This window comes from Vigna unguiculata, chromosome 1 (genome assembly GCF_037176805.1).
Source record: "Vigna unguiculata cultivar grain cowpea cultivar isolate G323 ecotype 2 chromosome 1, ASM3717680v1, whole genome shotgun sequence".
Lineage (NCBI taxonomy): Eukaryota > Viridiplantae > Streptophyta > Magnoliopsida > Fabales > Fabaceae > Vigna > Vigna unguiculata.
In genome coordinates, this window is record NC_140792.1 from 23,144,415 (window position 1) to 23,166,195 (window position 21,781).

At 32.0% G+C, this 21,781-nt stretch overlaps 1 protein-coding gene and 1 pseudogene across 1 annotated transcript; both read right to left on the reverse strand.

Annotated features, from left to right (window-relative positions):
* Positions 1–6,251: 6,251 nt before the first annotated feature.
* On the reverse strand, positions 6,252–8,623 carry LOC114191664 (DCD (Development and Cell Death) domain protein). The gene is made up of 5 exons (XM_028080996.2): positions 8,059–8,623; positions 7,865–7,965; positions 7,079–7,162; positions 6,884–6,994; positions 6,252–6,769 (listed from the first exon to the last, which is right to left on the reverse strand). Exons 1-5 carry the CDS (start codon positions 8,621–8,623, stop codon positions 6,722–6,724), a joined length of 909 nt encoding a protein of 302 aa, XP_027936797.1. The 3' UTR covers positions 6,252–6,721.
* A 4,186-nt stretch (positions 8,624–12,809) lies between these two features.
* Positions 12,810–14,477, reverse strand: LOC146888781 (uncharacterized; annotated as a pseudogene).
* Positions 14,478–21,781: the final 7,304 nt, after the last annotated feature.

Genomic DNA, 21,781 nt, shown 5'->3' on the forward strand with positions numbered 1-21,781 from the left:
TGAAGTAGAGGCCAATGAAGAGGCTGCTAAAGTAGAGGTTGGGTATGAGGGTGCTGAAGTAGAGGCCCATGAAGAGGCTGCTGAAGTAGTGGTTGGGGATGCCAGTGGTCTAAATAGGGACAGTGTTGAGGGTCCAAGGCTTGTGGACGTGGATTTGAATGTAGCTAGTGATGTTGAAGTGGAATGTGATATTGAAGTGGAAGTTATGTCTAAAAGTGATGATTCTAGCAAAGGTAAATTTGAAAATAGAGCACGTCATTTAACTGATTTATATGATGATGAATGACATTCAAAAGAATTACTCAATGCGCTAGATAGCGAGAGAGAAATAGATGGGGATGAAGAAAACAATGATGAAAGGACAGGATGTGGTCCATTCTTGTAATGCCAAAAAGTATGGCGGATTACAAATGGGAAGTAGGAACTGTTTTTCTAGACAACAACCACTTCAAGGATGCCATTAGGACTTATGCTATTCATGCAGGGAGAAATCTGAAATTCTTGAAAAATGATAGTAAGCGAGTTAGGGTTGGTTGTTTGGGTGCACATAATGGTATGCATATTGTTCCTATGTTTTTAGCTGGAAGATTTGGCAATTAAGGAAACTACTTGATGTTCATTCTTGTAGCAGGGAGTTCAAGATTAATATGATTAAAGCAAAGTGGCTTAGTGAAACCTTGGACCGAACTTTAATAGAGAATCAAAAGCTAAAGATAAATGATGTAAGACAAAGGGTTTTAAGAAAATGGAATACACATGTGTCAATATCAACAACTCGTAAAGCAAGGGCAATGGCTGCAGATATAATAGATGGGTCATTTAAAGAGCAATATAAAAGAATCTACGACTATGCACATGAATTACTAAAATGTAATTCTAGATCAACTATAAAAATCAAAGTGGAAAATGACAATGATGAAGCAATTTTTCAGAGGTTTTACTCCTATTTAAAAGCATGTAAAGATTCATTTGTCTCCTGTAGACCCATCATAGGTTTGGATGGTTGTTTTTTAAAAGGAAAATACGGAGGGGAGTTGTTGAGTGTTGTGGGTAGAGATGTTAATGATCAGTTACTGCCCTTAGCGTATGCTGTTGTGGAAGTTGAAAACAAAGAAACTTGGACATGGTTCTTGGAATTGCTTATTGGTGATCTTGGAGGTATTGACATGTGTGGGACAATGACCTTTATGTCTGACTAACAAAAGGTATGGTTAATTTATGTTCAATTCATTAATTTTTGTTTATTGTTGTAAATATTAATAATGTAATCATTGCACAGGGATTAGTGTTTGCCATTCAGGATCTATTACCCACTATTGAGCACAGGTTTTGCATGAGGCATCTATATGCAAATTTCAAAAAAAGATTCTCTGGCCAAAAATTAAAAATACTCATGTGGAAGGCTGCTAGGAGCACACACCCAGCAGTTTGGGAAAGAGTGATGTTAACAATTAAAGAGCTCAATATTGATGCTTACAGATACCTTATTGCTATACCTCCAAGGTATCTCTATCTCTATAATATTTTTGTACAAATACCTTATTCATGTGCATATCAATACTGGCGCTATTATTGATGCAAGTTCTGGTCCAAATCTAGATTTAGTGGTCGAGCCATATGCAATTGTCAACAATATGAGTGAAGCATTTAATAGTGTCATAGTGGATGCTAGAGGCAAACCCATAATCACCATGCTTGAGGAAATAAGAGTTTATTTAATGGAATGGTGGGCCACCAAGAGGAAAAAGGTTACAACTTTTGAAGGAAACATCTGCCCTAAGGTCCTTGGCAAACTACATAAGGAAAATGAGTTAACCAAATATTGATCTCAAGGTTAGGTTTTTGTCTTTTTTTAACACAATCAACTTATTCGTGTACTAATATTTGTAATGATATTTGCAGTTGGTCAGGAGAAAAGCTATTTGAAGTGAGGCACATATCCATGGTTGGAGATAAGTACACAATCAATGTGGATGCTCAACATTGCAGTTGCAGGAAATGGCTTCTGACTATTATCCCTTGCTGTCATGTTATTGCAGCAATGAATTTCATCAATGTCAATGCTGAGGACTTCATACCAATTTGGTTCAGAAGATCCACCTACGAAGAAATATATCAATCTATCATCTTTCCAGTCAATCATGAAGTCTTATGGGAAAGAACTCCCTACCCTGACGTTCATCCACCACATAAGAGGATCTTACCAAGAAGACCCAAGAAAAAAAAGGTTGGAAGAGTGGGAGTTGAGAAAGGATAACACACAAATAAGCAAAGGAGGTCACAGAAAAAAAAATGTAGCATATGCCGTCAGATTGGCCATAACAGGAACAATTGCCCAGATAAACATGTGGATGAGTAGACTGCACCACTTGTTGAAACTGCACTAAATGCCCTAACTAAACCATATGCTAACCATGTTGAGGAAACTGCAACACCTGTTGAGACTGCACCAGATGCCCAAACTGCTGAGAATGCAACAACTACTGAGAATGCACCAACTGCTAAGAATCCACCAACTGCTGAAACTCTAACAACTCAACCACCAAGGAATGAAGTGGAGAGTCAAGTAGCACCACTACCAGCACCAAACGAACCATCTCAGCAGTTTAGGATGAAATTATAAATTATGAGGAGGCCATGATAGCAGCTACAAACGTCTTAGTTATTTTTTGGATTTTTTGATGTAGAATTTGTTAACATGAGAAGCCAAGGTGGCTTGCTTCTTGAAGATCTGATGAAGATTGAATTAAGCTCTTTTGAACTACCTTGAAGCCATTACCATTAGAATGAAGCCTACATTGATGAAGGAAAGGTGATTTGATGATAACCATGTTGATCAAGGCTGGAACGTGTGCTCTCCATGTAGTTACATCATTAAGAAAGTGTATTTGAAGTTTGTAATTCATATTGTAGACTTTGTAGCATTAATTAGATGTATTTGGTCTTAGGTGTATCTTTTAATCTGTTGAATGGTTTTCCAACAGGTTAAAATGTCTCTTTTAGTTTGTTGAATGGTTTTTAAACAGGTTAAAAGGTTGGCTGCAGTAGTCTTAAACTGCAACAAACTCAATCAGTTGATTTAGTTTTTAATCGACTGATTTCACTTAAGTCAAGTGAAATCAACCGATTGATTTGAAAATCAATATGTTGAATTTCATAACAGTTTGACTATATAAGCTGTAATTTTCGAAAGAGAGGTTTGTTGATCATTTTAGAGCGCGAATTTGTTCTGGAAATGTGTGGATACTCTCTCCTTCGTGATCATACGTGTTGCAGTTGTTGAAGATTGATCTTGGATCAATTCTTGGAGCTTTTGGCTTGGTTTGAAGCTTGGAGAAAGTGGTTTGTGGTAGGTTGGGTTGTGCTACCACTGAGGTATTACCATTGGAATACCTTGTAGTTAGGTGTGTCTTTTAATCTGTTGAGTGGTTTTTCAACAGGTTAAAATGTCTCTTTTAGTTTGTTGAATGGTTTTTTAACAAGTTAAAAGGTTGGCTGCAGTAGTCTTAAACTACAACAAATTCAATCAATTGATTTAGTTTTTAATCAACTGATTTCACTTAAGTCAAGTGAAATCAACCGATTGATTTGAAAATCAACCTGTTGAATTTCGTAACAGTTTGACTATATAAGTTGTGATTTTTGAAAGAGAGGTTTGTTGATCATTTTAGAGCGTGAATTTGTTCTGGAAACGTGTGGATACTCTCTCCTTCGTGATCATACGTGTTGCTGTTGTTGAAGATTGATCTTGGATCAATTCTTGGAGCTTTTGGCTTGGTTTGAAGCTTGGAAAAAGTGGTTTGTGGTAGGCTGGGTTGTGCTACCACTGAGGTTTGATCTTTCTCAAGCTTTGTGTGTGTGCCTAGTGGTTTTCCAGGTCTGCAAAAGGGTTCTTGCTGTGCTGGTGTGATTCTTGTGTGATTCAAGAGTCTTTTGTGGTGTTTTTGCATATTTTGGAAGTGTAAGGGTGGATACTTTGTAAAACTTTTGAAATAGTGCAAAATCAAGCTCAGGTTGCCTTGACAAACTGGATGTAGCTCAGGTTTGAGTGAACCAAAATAAAAATCTCGTGGTGTCCTCTCTTCTCTAACCTTTCTCTCTTGCATTTTCATTTTAAAGTTTAAAGAACTTGTGCTTTAATCATCTTTTTCATGATCTTGCATGTTTTCATGACATTTGCAGCATTGAGCATGTTTGTATAATCATTTAGAACCTGTCTTGACCATTCTTGTGCATTGTTTCTGGTTTAAATCTCAAATCTGCATTTCTGCATTTTTCCCAGTATTTCAGTCGACTGTTTTTCTGTTTCAATCGATTGATTTACCATAACAAAATTTGTTTAGTAAAATCAATTTGTTAACTCTATTTTTGATCGACTGAAAGTATATTGTCCAGCACCTTTTGCATCCTAACTTGGTGATCTATTTGATTCAATTAAAGATGGTTTTTAGTAAGCAAAGATAGCCTAAATTTTTAACTAGCCAATTTAACCCCCCTTTCTTGGCTTTTCAACCATTTCAAAACTAACATAATTCATTATTGATGTACTGTATTTTTGGAGGAGGCCATGTAGGCAATTATATGTATTTTAACTTTCCTTAAACTTCATTCAATTTCACTTTTGCCAAACATTTGTGTACTGCATTTTGATGAGGATGACTTAATGTTATGAATTTAACTTCTTCCAGACTTAGATCAATTTATTTTTTTTCAAGCTTAGATCAATATCACTTACTTCAATGCTCATATTAAGATATCATTTTGAACAGGTTGGGACTAATATCAATATAACCAAACTAATTCAATTCTTCATTTAACAATAGTACAAAACATATTGGACTTGAAAAGATTACACACAACAACAGTACGAAAAATACAATTACAACACAAGTGAACCTTATTACTAATTGTAGCCTCTTCTCAGCAACCTTCAATGACTTCTCCAAATCATTAATATGCCTCCTTTGTGTCATGATGATGAAATCCTTTTCATCAACATCTTCTTCACACCACCATTTGAAAAAGTTGCAGTCCACATTATTGGAACCACCACTCTATAAATTAATAAACCAAAAAATTAAAACCAATTTATTATTAACACAAAAATAAAAACAGCTTGTACACTTAATCTCACCTTGTAATTGGAACAACCCCAAAATTTTCTACCAATATTAATATTTTTTAGAGTTCTTGCCATCCTCAAAGTTACCATCTAATATTGACTTGACCCATGACATTGATAATAACTTGATATGTGGCACTAGCATTAAACTATCACGTGGTACTAACGATATCACGTGACACAATGTTGACTTGACTCGTGCACAACTTTTTTAAATTTCAAAAAAAAAAAAGCACGAACTGACATGTGACATGCATCATTCACTCTCCATTAACTATTTAAATGGCATTACCAAAAAGAATTAAATTGAATAAAATTGACTAAAATTATAATCCTATTAAACATCCAAAAAAAAATGACTTCATTGAATAAAGTAAAAGAATATAGGACCAAAATTATATTTAAACCTAACTTTTATAATTTTCTTCATAATTAAGAATCATAATGTCTAAAGTAGCCTTTTTGAACTCTTCATTTAATTCGTTAGCTTACCTTGTAAGAAACCCCTTAAGGTGTGTTTAGGGTTTGAACTTGACTCCCTTTCTTAAATTTTATCCTTAACGATTTTTTCAATAAGTTTTTTTTAGAGTTCATGAAACTTGTACTTAGATCTTCATTCTTATGTGATCTCTTAATCAAAGGTTGACATTATTTCTATTGACTTAACTTGCTATCCAAAGGATAATTTATTTTTCTTAACATAGTATTAACAAGATCAAATTTCAAATTGACATGTAATCTCAATTAATCTGCTATGTAAAATCACAAGAAATTTTAGGAAATGTCATAAAAAAGTTAATAATTCAACAAATTTAATTTAAGTCTTGTATTACTTATATATCGAGTGTCTACTTCTTTATAATTGATATATTATAATTATTAAAAATATCTTATTGAATGAAAAGATATATGCACGAGAAAAGTTGTATAAACAAGAAAAGAAAAATAAGATCACTTTTTAGGGAATATCAATTTCAAACAATAATATCCAGAAATTTATAACAATTGCTTGTCAAAAAATAAAAAGTTCTTTTCAAATTCATACATAGTTCTTTATATATAAAAGCTAATTTTTTGGAGCCTCGATCAAAATTAATTGTTTCAAAACTATATTTTACTAACCTTAGCATTACAAAAAACTGATATTGAATAATCTATTGTAATGAAAGCAGATTACAGATATAATCAATTATTGAGATAATCTATTTTCCACGACACCACGATCACTTCAGCCAACTCAATAGAGTTTAGAAGTAACCGAAACTTAAAACTTCTAATATTTGCTTAGTTCAACAAATTCATGGTTTACCAGTACAAACAGTTGTCTCTTTGATTGCATACAAGGTCTGTACTAACTTAATCATACAAAAGGATTAAATGTCATGCAACAGCTACAAAGCATCTTCAGGGGATAAGATAGCACAACATTTATTCACCAACCAGACAAAAGGGTCTCACTCTTAACACACTTCCTTTACTTCCCCCAAGATGCTCCATCAACAAACTACTTTCCAAGCTTACGCTTCACGGAAAATCTGCCAAAATCACACAGCTGGCACACCAAAACCTACCTATTTTGCAAATTCCTCGTTTGTTTGCTTATGCTGCTGAACCAGCTTGTTCACATAAGTCCAACAGATCCAGAGTCTGCAATATCCAATAACAAAATTCACCCATCAAAGAGAGAGAAACTAGCAGTGACAAATCAATATCAAAGAATAATTCTTTTTTAATACAGAAAGACCAATACTCAAATTATACCTCTGGAACTGACAGCTCAAGACGAAACTTTGGACCATCATAATGATGCAATACTGGCCTGAACGAATCTTCTTCCAATGCCTTGCAGAGTTTCCTAACACGGATTCTTACCTACGAGATGAGGGAATATTATTTATTTGATAATTGAATGACAGCTACTATATGGACTTCCTCATTTCAAAATTGTAATTATACCTGAGCTGGAAACCTTGACTCGCCTTTGCATTTTTTATCCTCCCAGGCAGTTGGATCTATGTTAGAGCCACCAAAACTTGCTGCCTGCAACATAGGCCTTCAGAGTTAGAAAATAATCTACTAAATTTAATTTATCTATCATCAACTTTCTCAATTTTGGCCATTACATTTGAATAGTTGTTATGAACAATTATACAAAAGAAGGCAAAAAACTATCAACATCTTTTCAAAAGATAGAACAAATACAAGATTCCGAATCTCTAATCAGACAAGAATACCCAAGCAAAGAAAAAACCAAAAACAAATGAGACCAAATTAGAACATTGCCATTTTTATCCTATGCATTAGGTAACCCCATTACTAGCTGTGCCACAGCAGCTAAATACAAATTATTGATCATTAAAACCCCTCTAACATCAATTTTTTTCTATCAATTAACATAACAACAAAAAGCCAATTAGATAATCATATCTAAAAGTAATCTAATATAGACATGTTCTAAATGTATGAATAACAATGCAGAAGGAGGTTCTGTATTTCTGAAACGAGATAATATTTCCAGCCCGTCATGTTTAGCAGACACTAACCGATTGGGCAACACAAAATAGGTTTCATAGCTATTCTTGGGTGCAACTCCTTGAGAAATTACAATTAGCCCCATTTTGTGTCAATATCATTTAATTTAGGAACACAATTTCAATATTTCATAGCCCTAAAATAAGATACATACTGCACAGTCTGAAGCATAACAAAATTAACTGTAGTTAGTAATTTAGAATAGCTTACCTCAAAAATGCCATGCAGCTGATGAGTAGTATAGTTATACAGAAATAAAGGTAACCCTGGTGTTATTGCCCTAACAGAATCTCGATACCTTGGAGGCAAGCCTACCAAAAACGATTGAAAAGGTCAGTCATCACGAAGTATATAATTAATAATGTTCAAGACAGAAGAACAGATTCCATTTAATAAAAACACACCAAATAGCTGACGTTTCAAGTCTTCCTGCATTGTGTCATTGTTACAGACAAATATGTATCCTCCAAGCACCTCATTGCGTGGGAGTGTCTCTGCTGCAGGCAAGGTTTTAAACCTTTTGTCAGTTGCATTTGAGTTGTTGCTCTCATTGTTGTTGCTGTTCCCACTGTTATTGTTGGACTCTTTGTTATGCTGAATATTACCACTATACTTGTTACTGTTCACATTACTCACCAAGTTTGCATTACTTTTCTGATACACTGCATTCATACTGTAAACACTATTACGAAGTGAGCTTTTGCTCACATTTTCAGTAAATTTAGAGTCCAAGTTCAACATGCTCAAGTTGAGAGAATCAAATTTGTTCTCTTCCTGGAACCCAAATTTATCCCTTGACCTTGTATCAATGGGGCCCTTTGAAAGGTCAAGGTTATTCACACGCTCCCCCTTCAATCTTGTCTGTTCAGCCAACTTAGAAGCAACCATTAACCACTTGTGATCCTCTGACGCTTTTGAGTGTCCACGAAGTTCATCACCCAATTGCCAGAAGCTCTGCATGTTTTCCATCTGTTGAAACCCTGACAAGTTATAAACACAATATAGACCATATTACGAAGTAAATCAATCAACAGAAAAAATACAGCAATAAACAGAGCATAGTTAGCAAACATGCAATTGGGAAAAATGAAAATAATTCAACATCTTCCTTTTTTGTGCTGACATAGGTCAAACGCATGACTAGACTTATAACAGTTCATATGAGCATACAACAACATTTGCCATACATTGGGAGGAGTACCAATGCCAACTACAGCAATCGATAATTCTTACTTAAAGTTTTTTAAATTAAACCAATACTGAGGACTAAAAAAAGGTAAGTGATTATAAAACTTCATAGTAGTGGGCTTTTTGCAACTTCCGATAACCCCAAAAATAAAAAAAGGAAAAAACATAATTCTAGTAATTTCTAATTCTAACCATCACAAACAAAGCAAATAAAAGAGCTCTCAAATCTCATAATTCATTTTCAAAAACACTGGTTTCCTCCCTTTCCTTTCGTGCAACTCCGCACGAAATCCAAGTATCCATGCACACAGCAGAAAACCCCATCACAAATTCAGCATCAATTAGCGAAAGTATCAACGCAAGTTCAAACTCAACGAAAAATAACACAGAAATAGAACAAATCTTGAACCTTCACTCACATCTCGCACAAATATCCGCAGGCACAACGAAAATTAAACAACACAACAAAGATCAAGGAAGGAAATCGAGGATCCAAAGCGAGCATTCACAGATAGAATAAGAAATTACCAAAATCAGCACAGTGAAGAGAGCAAAACACAACTTCAACGAAGAAACGTAAACAGAGACAGAGATTCCAAATCGAGAATTGATAACGAAATTAAGACACTGACTAGACGAATTCCGGAGAAATAGACGAAGCCCTAGATTTAGGGATCCGAAGATGTGAGGAGAGAGAAAAAGATAGTACCTTTTATGACTTCGCTGTGAAACTCGAAGACGCCAGTAAGAGAGAAAAAGAGCGAAGGAGGAAAGAGATTTTGTAATTAGGTTTGTTTGTGTTTTACGTAAATGCCCATTAATGTTTCGGGAAACTACGTAGTTACCACTATGGATTTTGACTCTGTTTTTCTTAAATTAAATCGGGTAAAGTAACCATTTTATCATTAGATGGGTAAAACTTTATTAATTTAGTCCATAGGTAAAAAGTTCAAATTGATTCCCATTTTTATAAACTAATGATAATAATTAATAATAAAATAGTTTTAAACGAGCAAATAGTTTTAACAGAAATAGTTGTAAAAAATGTTAACAATAAGACGTAATTGAACAATCTTATGTCATTGTTAAAAACAATTTGAGTAAACGAACAATTTTGTTTTTAAAATTTTGATTTACTCAATTTATTTCTTCAAAAATTAAAATAATTTTTTTTAATTTTTAAATTAGTAAAATACTGTTGTGGGAGTATTTTGTCATTAAAACTGTAAGAATCAATGTGAGTGATTAAGGACTATTTTGTCATTAATTTATAATATTAGAAATCAATCTGAAGTTCTTTTACGTATTCGAAGACTAAAATCAAACACTTTTTATTCCCTCGAAGACTAAGTTGTTATTGTGTCATATTCAAATAAGAAATTGATAATCTATTTATGTATTTTTCTTTTTTATGTTTTGAAAAAAATTTGATTTTGGTCCTAGTTTTTTTTATAAGTTTAGTCCTTTCAATTTATATTTAGTAACAAATAATATTACTCTTTTCAATAAAGTAAAAAAAAAAATCAATATCATGTACTTTTTTTAATATCACTATGTGAACCCAAAAGAACAGAAAAATGAAGATAATTAAATTGACAATTAAATAAAGATAAGTGTAATTAAAATTTTAAGACTAAGATTATTTTAAGAAATGAAATTTAAGACAAAGATTTTAGATAATTAAAAATTAAGAAATTAATATTTTTAAAATGAATGTTAAAATTGTGAATTTCTTATAATATAGGATTAAAATTATTTTTTTATCCTAACTTTTGTGTTTGGGGCGGTTGGAAGGAGAGGGTGTATTCATTGAATGTGAGGGGTGTACTAAAGAAGTTTCACGTGCCCTAGCGATAAGAGGTTGCCGGAAATAATGCACCACAACATGAATGCGTGAGTGAGGTGCGGATAAACTTAACATTTATTTTCCTCATTTTACGAAAATGTAGAGAAGAAAAGACGTACATAAAATAAAATAAAGGATTAAATATGATTTTAATCTTTTAAATTTGAGTAAAAATTAAATTTGTTTATTTTTAAAAATTTGGACCAATTTAGTCATCTATCTTTAAAAATGTGAGAATTTAGTTTTTTCAATCAAATTTTATTAAATTTATTTGACGCACAATTAATGAAAATAAGATAAAGGAAAAAGGGATTGATCTTACGCTTAGAGATGGCAAATCAATCCGCTCTTTGTGAATATTGCTCGAACCCGTCCGTTTTGACGGGGAATCCCCGCATTGACTGGGTATGGGTATGGGGAATCTCCAAATTTTTCAATTGGGTATGGGGATGGGTATGAGAATGTACATATCCCCGCCATAATATTCTTCCCCACCATATTTTCGTCTCCGTTTATATTATTAAAATATTCATAATTAATTAAGTAACCATATATATATATATATATATATATATATATATATATATATATATATATATATATATGTATGTATGTATGTACTTTCTATTTTTTGTTTCTTCTAATTATTTGGTTTGTCATGAAACTCATTCGCATCTCTAATATATTTTTCATCTTATCATAACATTTATGTAATTATGTTAAAATGATGTATGTATATTAAAAAAAAAATATGTTTCACATTTGAATATTTCTATTAATTTTAATATTTTATTTATTGTATATTTTCCTTTCACATGAGAATGTTTAATACTCTGAATTTAAGTATGTAATAGCATAAACCTTTCATTTACTTGGTAATATAAAAAATATTTACTTGTTATTATTAATTTTTGTTTAATTTGAAGAACTCTTTTGTTTTGCTAAAACAATTTTTGTTATTTCTCAACCATTGAACATATATAGGGATGTTAAAACAATTTGTACCCGCGGGTATCCGTGGATAAAACCTGCAACGGGTAGGAAACAGATATTAAAAATGGATACCTGCTACCCGCGGATACAGGTATTTTTGATACCTGCATGTTAACGGGACGGGTACGGGTATCATAATCCGTATCCGTGGATATCCATACCCGCTAAACTTTAATTCACAAAAATACTCTTATATATATATATATATATATATATATATATATTAGTTAAAAATATTTTGAGTCTTCATTCAGTAATGGTGGTGGTCGGATTCTTACCCCACATCGCAATAGATTACTTCCAAATACTGTAGGGGCACTACAAAAATTTTATATATTAGCTACGGAACATTTCGTAGCTGATCCGTAGGTAATCCGTAGCTAAAACATTTTGTGACAGATTAACTATCAAATTGCTAGAAAATTTTCCGTAGCTAAATACAGGTAGCTAATTAGAGAGGGATAAAATCCGTAGCTAATCTGTAGCTAATTCATAGTTAATCCCTCTCTATTCCCTCTCTAATTGAAATAAAAAAGTTTTACAATTTCTAGCTAATTCGTAGCTAATTCGTAGTTAATCCCTCTATATTCCATCTTTAATTGAAGTGAAAATTTTTTAAAATTTCTAGCTAATCCGTAGCTAATTTGTCACAATTTTGTTGTCGTTAATCCGTAGCTAATTTGTCGCAATTTTGTTGTCGCTAATCTGTAACTAATTTGTCGCAATTCTATTGTCACTAATCTGTAGCTAATCTGTCGCAATTATGTTGTCACTAATCCATAGCTAATTTGTCGCAATTCTCTTCTTACTAATCGGTAGCTAATCTGTCGCAATTTTTTCCCCGCTAATCCGTAGCTAATCTGTCGCAATTTTTCCCTCGCTAATCCGTAGCTAATCTATAACTAATTTGTTGCAATTTTTTTCTCGCTAATTTGTCGCAATTTTTTTTATCACTAATTTGTATCACAATTGAATAGTTAATTTATTACAATTCTATTAATCTCCTACAAATATTATTTTTTAATTGCAATTACTTAATTGTTATTCACTCTCTATTATGAGTCATGTCCATAAACCTATGCCCATAATAAAAAAAGACGACAAAGAAAATAAATTATTCACAAAAAATGTCTAAATACCTCCAATATTTGCAATACCTATTTAAAAAGGATAGATAATCAATCCTACAATGATCAAAGTATATCCATCCAACAATACAAAACAACATAAAAGTTTCCACCAATGTATAATAGTTTTAGGACACAAAAGCATTGGAGGGTATCAACAAAAAGTAATGCATCAACACAATTAAAACACAAACAAAGTTTTGGATTCTTTGAGACATGTCTTCATTTTTGTTTCTTCAAAGCAGACAATAATTCTCTCTTAAAAGATTGCATTTGCTCTTGCATCTGTTGTTGCATAGTTGCTTGCATTTCTGCTTGTGCCTTCATTTGTGCTTGCATTAATGCTTGCATATCAGTCTGTGCTTGCAACTGTGTTTTCACATGCTCTTGCAAATTAGATATTTGTGTAGTCAGTGTAGGGATTTCTTCAGTTGTTGGATTTAGATTTTGGGAAGAGGGACCTTCAACTGTTGAGGATGAAACATGTGGACCAATGCCAAGATCCAAACTATGACCAATTCCATAGATTCTACCTTTCCTATTTTCACCACCTATTTTTATCCAAACACCAGAGTCAACTATAGGATGCTTTGACATGTCTTCCCCATATTTTTCAGTCATAGCATTTTCATATGATTCCTACATCAAATCAATATGTTAGCAATATTATATAAATAAGTAATTTAACATTTATAAAACAAACACATTCTTACAATGAAGCTTTTTGCTTTGTTGGACACATATTGACCATCTTTTCGTTTGTGAACTTTGTTGTATAATTCACCATAAGAAATTGGACGTTTGTATTCTTCTTCCTGTAAAAAAAATGCAATTTATGTATAAAAACTCATTACTTTCCTTAATGATAGTAAAAGGACATATTCATCTTACTTTTTGCCATGTTAGTGTGGAAGTTGGTTTATATCAAACATGTACAAAATAACTCCATCTCTCCGTATCATATATCCTTTTAGTAAGTTATCAGCTAACCAATTCCAAAATATTTTTTTCTTTCTATCAAGTGACCAACTCATTTCTATCTAACAGACAATTGCTATCTGATATTGCATTTTGAATGTGACAAATTACAATGCATTATATTTGCAATATTATTATCAAATGTGAAAAGTAAGAATACCATTTTTTTTAGGTGTTGTCCAAAGCTTCGTGATCCTCCTGTGTGAATCATGGCATCAGGCTTGGCAGCCCTATTGCTCTTACCTGCAATAGACTTTTTTTTTCATTCTTCTGTTGCCCATATGCCTACTAATCCATCCCACATCTCAGTTCTAATACCTCTTGGTCCAAGACCCTTTAAGTCTTGAATATTGTTTGAATTTGTCCTTTCTTTCGCCTTTTTCCTTGCCTTAGATAAAGAGTCGGAATATCGATCCATGCATGTTAAATTCCAAATCTTTCTTGCCATACAACGATCATAAGTTGATGAAAAATGATACTTCTCCTACATCAATATAAATTCATTAAATTACTTTATGATACAATAATTGATACAAAAATATTTCATTACATTAACTAAATGATTACTAACCATAAACTCATTGAACAAAATTTCTTTCATATCAGCAGAATATTTTTTCCAATTTGGTGCTGGATTAGGCATCCTCATGAGCAACTCAGATATAATATCTCGAGTCACTGAATCTGGAACAAACCTCCTCCTATAATTTCAGATACTTAGTTTATATAAATTATGATTTAGTAATAAAAAGTGAAACAATTGATAATTAAGTTTAGTTTAACTTACAGATTAGTAATTTATTGCACAGATATAATAGGTCTCCTATCAACTTCATTGTGAGAATTTTCACTTAAAGGCTCCTCTTGAAATTGTGGGTTAGCACATGTTGGGGCAACACAAGATTGGTTACCAATTTTATTTGGTATTATAATCTAAAATGTAAATAATTATAATTTATTTCAAAGTATTTGACATCGAAGAAGCAACCATCCTCCTAATATTGAATATTTGATAATATTATGTTTTTTTTACCGTAATTTTTTATTATTTTATAAAAATGAATTAAAATTAATATTGAAGTAGTAAGAAAACGGGTACGGGTATGGGTATGACATTATACCCGTTACCCGGTGGGGATGGGGATGAGACAAAAGTTTGATACCTATTGGGTTTGGGTATGGGGATGGGATGAATTTTTTCTACGGGGATAGGTATGGGATAGTGAAACTCGTCCCTGCCCCGCCCCATTGCCATCCCGCTTATGTCTTTATTCCCACTAAATCTCATCAATAGAAAGAGGAGGAGATTTACCGATCTTGAGCTCAAGCTCAAACTGTCACCTTTTAGTTTTTAGTTCCTCATCTATTTCAAGTTTTTTTATATCTTTTTACATCAAGAATTTGTATTGCAAGTAGGGATGACAACAGGGCGGGTTAGGGACGGGTTTCACTATCACATACTCATCCCCACAAAAAAATTCAACTATATCCTCATACCGAAACCTAACAGGTATCAAACTTTTGTCCCATCCTCAACCCATCGATAACGGGTATATATTTATACCCATAGTCCTACCCATTTTCTTACTGTTTCAATATTAATTAATTAATTTTGGTTAAATTACTCTTTTAGTCCTCTTATATGTTAAGTAGTTTCAAACTGGTCCTTCAATTATTCATTGTCTCAATTTGGTCCTCATGTTTTCTAAAGTGACTCAATTTAGTTCTCTCCATTTAATTTAAACAAACGTCATCCAAACAGTATTGAGGTGGCAAAATTCAACTGATACGTGTCAAGGTTTTTAAGAAGAAGGAGCAATTGACGTGACATAAGTAGAAAAGGGGTCTTTTCTATAGAAGGGAATCATGAAACCCTAATTGTTGGCTAGGTTCCTAAATTCATTCTCCCCCTGTCTTTCGTTGTTGTTGTGAATTCTTGTAACCATATTGTCCCCAGTTTGTGGTGTTGAGAGGCATGTCCCAAGTTAACTCGTGTAAGTCTTGCACATGTTCGGGCAACCAAAATCGTGGTGTGTCCTCTCCTAGTGGTGTGTGGAAGGGGTTGGGTGTGACTCCCATTTGTTAGTGTGGAGAGGTTGTTGTTATGAGAATTGCCAGAACAACTATGAATATTGGGAATAAATTTTGGGGTTGCCCAAATTTTAAGGTTAGAACCGTGAATGTTGTTTCTGATTTTTTGTAATTATTGACTGTAAATATTGTTTGTTTGTTTGTTCTTGATTTGATCAACAAGAGGAAATGAAGAATGTGTTGGGTGTAATTATTTCAAGTGGTGTGGTGAAGATGATATTGACGACAGAGATGGTGTTATCTTCAGACAAAGGAGGAAGATTTTTAGTTTAGAGAAAAGTAATAAGTTGTATGAGAAATGCGTGAAGCGGTTAATAGGAATTGTTTGTGTTGTTGTTGTAGTTAATGTAATCTTAGTTTCAGTGTTGATCAAAAGTCCATAAATTGTTGTGAAGGGTTGTATCTAGTATGTTGTGCACAAACGTTGTATTTGATTTTCATATGATATATAAAGTTACAAAATTATTGTCTTATGTGTATTTGGTATGTGTATATAAACCACTTCCTTCATCTGTATTTGGCATATAGGATTGTTGACACAAAGTCAAAAAGACGCGACAATAAAAAAGTCTATGCAAGAGTTGAATTGTCCAAAAAAGTAAAATTTCTATGCAAGAGTTGAATTACCAAAAAAAGTAAAGTTGCTAAGGCATATCAGCTCCCAATATGACACACTAAAAAAGTCTAACTAAAAAAGTCTAACTAAAAAAGTAGAAGTAGGTCAATTTTTTTTACGTAAATTGCCATGAAATGTCTTGTTATCTCTTCTCATCACAAGGTCACCTTCCATATCAACCACAGCCAAGTAACATAATTTAACAAGAAAATAACATAAATTATATATATATTTATATCAACCACAACCAACTACTATAGATTTATAAAAAGTTTGAACTCCAAAATACAACATCAAGTTTTTTCTCCAAAATACTACATGAAGTGTTTCTCCAAAATACTAGACGAAGTGCAGATGTTCATAAACAAAATACATCAGACTTTGCAACCAAACCCAAAATACTCCATGAAGTCACTATTGTCCATTAACAAAATACAAAATACATAATAATTTTCACGGTTTCCAAAAACGTCCCTTCCTATGTTGAAGTTTTTGCCTAATGTTGGGTTTGCCACATGATGGGGGATGTTATGGTGGAATTGCTATTGCAGGGGATGTGTTGGAACTGGTGGATGAGACTCTTGGATAGTAATTGGTTTAATTGAAATTGAAGCTTGTGTACAAATGACGCTTGGTGGCAAGTTTTCACCTACATCACAACTTGATGGTTGGGTTAAAGACACAAATTGTTCATGTGGCAGATTTTGCCCTTGATCAAAACTTGGTGGTTGGGTTCGAGGCACAAATTGTTCATGTGGCACATTGTCCCCTTGATTAGAACTTGGTGGCACATTTTCACCTTGTGGAGTTGTATTAGCTTATGGTAATGGAGATTGTGGAGCATGTGGGCAAGTGGTTCTATTGTGTCCAAGTTGTTTACATTTGGCACATTTCTTCCTTACCCCCATCTTCAAGTCTGGGTGTCATCTTTCTTTAACTCATATGCTTTTAGTCTTCTTTACTTTTTAGGCCTTCTAGGAAATATACACTTTAGTAGAGGCATCACATCAGGGAAGAGAGTAATCTCCCACATCAAGGTCGTTCATAAGATATACTATTGAGCAATATATTTCTTTATATAAGGACTTGGTAAATCAGTAAGATATATATCGTTCTGCACTCAGATTTAAGAAGTTCATTGTGGACAGAGAGTGACAGCATGGAATGCCAGTAATACTCCATTTCCTACAGTTGCATTCCATGTTGTCCACACTAACCACAAACTTCTCACCAATAATGGATACATGTTTGACCTCAAAAATCTTCTCTACTGACCAATTATATTCATAAAAAGGGAACAAAACAAAGATTCAATATATAAACAATACAATCAAGAGTCAGCAGTACCTGGGAACCCAATATTTTGTTAACTACATCTCCTTATTTAGTTTGTCGCGAATCTTAGGGCATATTGAACCTTCAAAGGAATGTATCTTCAACCTATTACTTGCCCATCTATTCATCATGTATAGCCTTATGTCTTCAAGCGTGGTTACTATTGGCTCACTCCTTGCATCCATAAGCATGTTGTTGAAGGCCTCTAACATGTTAACTAGTGTGTCACATTTCACACTGGTATTGAACCTTGATCTTGACCAATACCTTTTATCAATTTGCAGCACATATCAAATTATTGATATAATAAATGAAAGTATACAGAAACTTAAGTAACACTCAAATACTTGCCTTGGAGGAATAACAATTAAATGTTTGAATGCATCCTTGTTCACTTCTTTGATCTCTAACATAATTTTTCCCATGCTTATGGATGTGTGCACTAAGCAACCCTCCACATTAAACGTTTTAGAATCTTCCTTTGAAATTTCTTCCTGAAATTCTCATACAATCGACACATACAAAACCTTTAATTAAATCTTGGAATGAGTTCATTCAAAGCTGACAACAAACCCTAACAAAAGAAGAATATTAAATGTTTCCAAAAGTTAACTGAATTACATACATTTCATATAATTGAAATTAAAATGTTTACCTTTTGCTAGTCTGATAAAAAGGTGCATGAGGCACAACATTCAACCCTACCAAGATCATCAATTAAAAGGTCTAAGAACCAATACCACATGTCCTTATTTTGAACCTCCACAACTGAGTATGCTATAAGCAACATTTGATCATTGGCATTTCTTGCCACAACTGTCAACAACTCACCACCAAACTTCCCCTTTAAAAAACATCCATCTAATCCTATTATAGACCTACATGATACAAAGATGTCCTTTCATGCTTTTAAACAAACATAAAATCTCTATAATATCTTTTGACTAAAAGAGTAATTTAACCATTAATTTTTATAAAATAATAAAAAATTACTGTAAAGAAAATATAATATTATCAAATATTCAATATTACAAGGAGGTTGTTTCTTCGATATCAAATATTTAGAAAGAATTTATAATCATTTCAAATTAGAATACCAAATAAAATTTCATGAGAACCAAAACATTTATTAAATTTGCAAACATTAACGAAACTTAGTAGATGAAACCTACTTAAATTTTTTAAATTCTAATGAATCTCTTTTTTATACACCAATAAATAATACATCACTTGATCAAAATCATGCAAAGAACAAAATTTTTAACAAAGATCTTGTATCTTTTGAACTATATGGTGATAAAAAAAATTATTAGCAATTACATTAAATTTTTATATTATAGTAAATCAAATTTATTTATATAATTATAGTTAAAAAATTACAATATGATAATGAGTTAGAAAATAAAAAATAATTATATAAAATATATCAAAATAGTATTCTACATGATAAAAATAAATAACAAATAAAAATATTAAAAAATTATCAAATGTGTGTCTTAGAAATAATTTAAGAGACTATTGAGTGAAATCGCACAAAAGAAAACAAATGTATAATTAAGGATATGATAAGATAAAAAATACCTTAGAGATCTGAAAAAACTTTTCAAATATCAACATAATCAATGGTTGAGAAATAACGAAAATTATTTTAGCGAAACAAATTAGTTCTTCAAATGAAATAAATAATAATAATAATAATAATAATAATAATAAATTAAAGAAGATAATTTTTTATATTAACTTTGTATTACCTAGTAAATGAAAGGTTTATGTTATTAAACACTTAAATTGAGAGTGTTAAAGATTCTCATGTGAAAGAAAAATATACAATAAATAAAAACATTAAAAAGAATAAAAATATTCAAATGTGAGACATAAAAAATCTTTAGTTGGCATACACCATTTGAACACAATTGCATAAATATTATGATAAAATGAAAAATATATTAGAGATGCGAATGAATTTCATGACAAACCAAACAATTAGACGAAATAAAAAATAGAAAGTGTGTGTGTGTGTGTGTGTATATATATATATATATATATATATATATATATATATATATATATATATATATATATATATAATATCCCCATACCCATATTTAGTCAATGTGAGGATTCCCCGTCAAAATAGGGACGAATTCGGGCAATACCCACGTAGCATGTTTATTTGCCATCCCTGACTACAAGTGGTACAATCTTTAAATATCTATCGATAGTAAAAGCTTGTTTGAATGGTTATGAGAACATTGTCAATTCAAGAAGGTAAAACTAACACACAAGTAAAGGATGAATGATCTGAAAAATCTTTACTTAATTAAAAAAAAAATCAAAATGATAAAATCAATCATGGTCTTTTGTCTAAAATAAAATAGAGTAATTTACAATAACACCCCTTAAGTTTTTCTTGAACTACACTTACAAATGAAGGATTGACCCCAACCAAGGATGGAGCACATGCTTAAGAAGACTAAGCATGTTTAGAAAGGAAGTTCACTAATCCTTTATCCATTTTCATTGTTTTTCATTATGTTTGAATTTTCCTAAGTTTACTTAGTTAACTCAACATTAGTTGACTAGTTGACCTTTGACTAAGTTTGACTTGTTGACTATAGTTGACTTGACTTAAGGCAACATGTTAATCCTTATTTATGTGTTTTGTAGTTTTAATTAAGGATAAGTATGGTGGATGATGTGGTGTAACCCTAGTGGAGAAGTGGAGATGATGTGGAGCATGTGGTGTAATCCTTATTTGACCTAGTTTTTAGAAGTTAGAGTTAGGATTTATTTGTTTAGAGGCCCCTAAATTCTTCTATATAAAGGGTGCTCCTTAAGGATGGCAACAGGTTGGGTCAGGCACAAATAGTGTCTACCCGCAACCCGACCCGCAAAAAAAAAAAATCCGTCTGCTACCTGCCCGTTTACTCGTCGGGTATCCGCTTAAAAAATATCCGTAGATATTTTTAAAACCCGCAGGTACCCGTGGATACCCGATATCCGCAAATATTTAAAAAAATATATTTTAAAAATTTTTTAATATAAAATTATAAAAAAAATTAAATTAAATTTTATTTATAATTAAATTTGATATAATAAAATATACTGTTAATTTTAATTTTAATTAAATTTAACTTAATAAAATATAAATTAAATATAAATTTTAATTTTTTTGCGGGTAATGAGTATCCGTGTGTACAAATAGTATGATACCCATACCCGACCCGTTTATAAGCACGTATTAAAATACCTGCTACTCACTATTCGCGGGTAATAAATACCTACAAGTAATGACTATCTGTCGCAGATTTTATCCAAAGATATCCACATACGCAGATATTTTTGTCATGCCTAGTGCTCTTAGATGGTTGATAAATTTGAGTAATATACGCTTGTGTTTTCTGTTTTCCGATACACACCATAACTTGTTTTCCCATATTTCAGTAAATTCAAGATAAGAAAATATCACAAACATTATTAATAACTTTCCCATATTACACAACAAAAAAAGTTTTAAAGAGGGATTTACTCCATGATAATTAAGATATCCCGATGTAAAATCACATATATTCTAAACTTATACCCTTTAAAAAAAACAAATAGAAAACCAAAGATAACCTAAACAAAACCACCTCAATCCTAAAAGAAAATAGAAGCACCTTTATTGATGCAACCGATAAATCAATAAAAAAAGCAAATAAAATCAAAACTAAAGAAAATCCAATTCAACAACACAGAATCCTAGATTGACCACTAAAACCATGAAGTAAATATTTATCTCTACGTAAATGTGTAAATTGTAGAAGGAATATTATTCCATTTAAGTTTTAAAATCCACATTGTGTAATTCTAATTTAATATTATTTTAATAACTTTAAATTTTTGTTTTATTTTTATCAATTAAACTTATATAATATAAATATATATTTTTGAATTAAATATTTTTTTAGTCT

Bases quoted from the DNA above. Each gene is read 5' to 3' on its own strand.
- LOC114191664 (XM_028080996.2), bottom strand. From the start codon at position 8,623: ATGGAAAACATGCAGAGCTTCTGGCAATTGGGTGATGAACTTCGTGGA. The intron at 7,966-8,058 runs GTGTGTTTTTAT...CGTTTTTGGTAG, and splicing joins CTTGAAACGTCAGCTATTTG to GCTTGCCTCCAAGGTATCGA. The intron at 6,995-7,078 runs GTATAATTACAA...CTCATCTCGTAG, and splicing joins AGTCAAGGTTTCCAGCTCAG to GTAAGAATCCGTGTTAGGAA.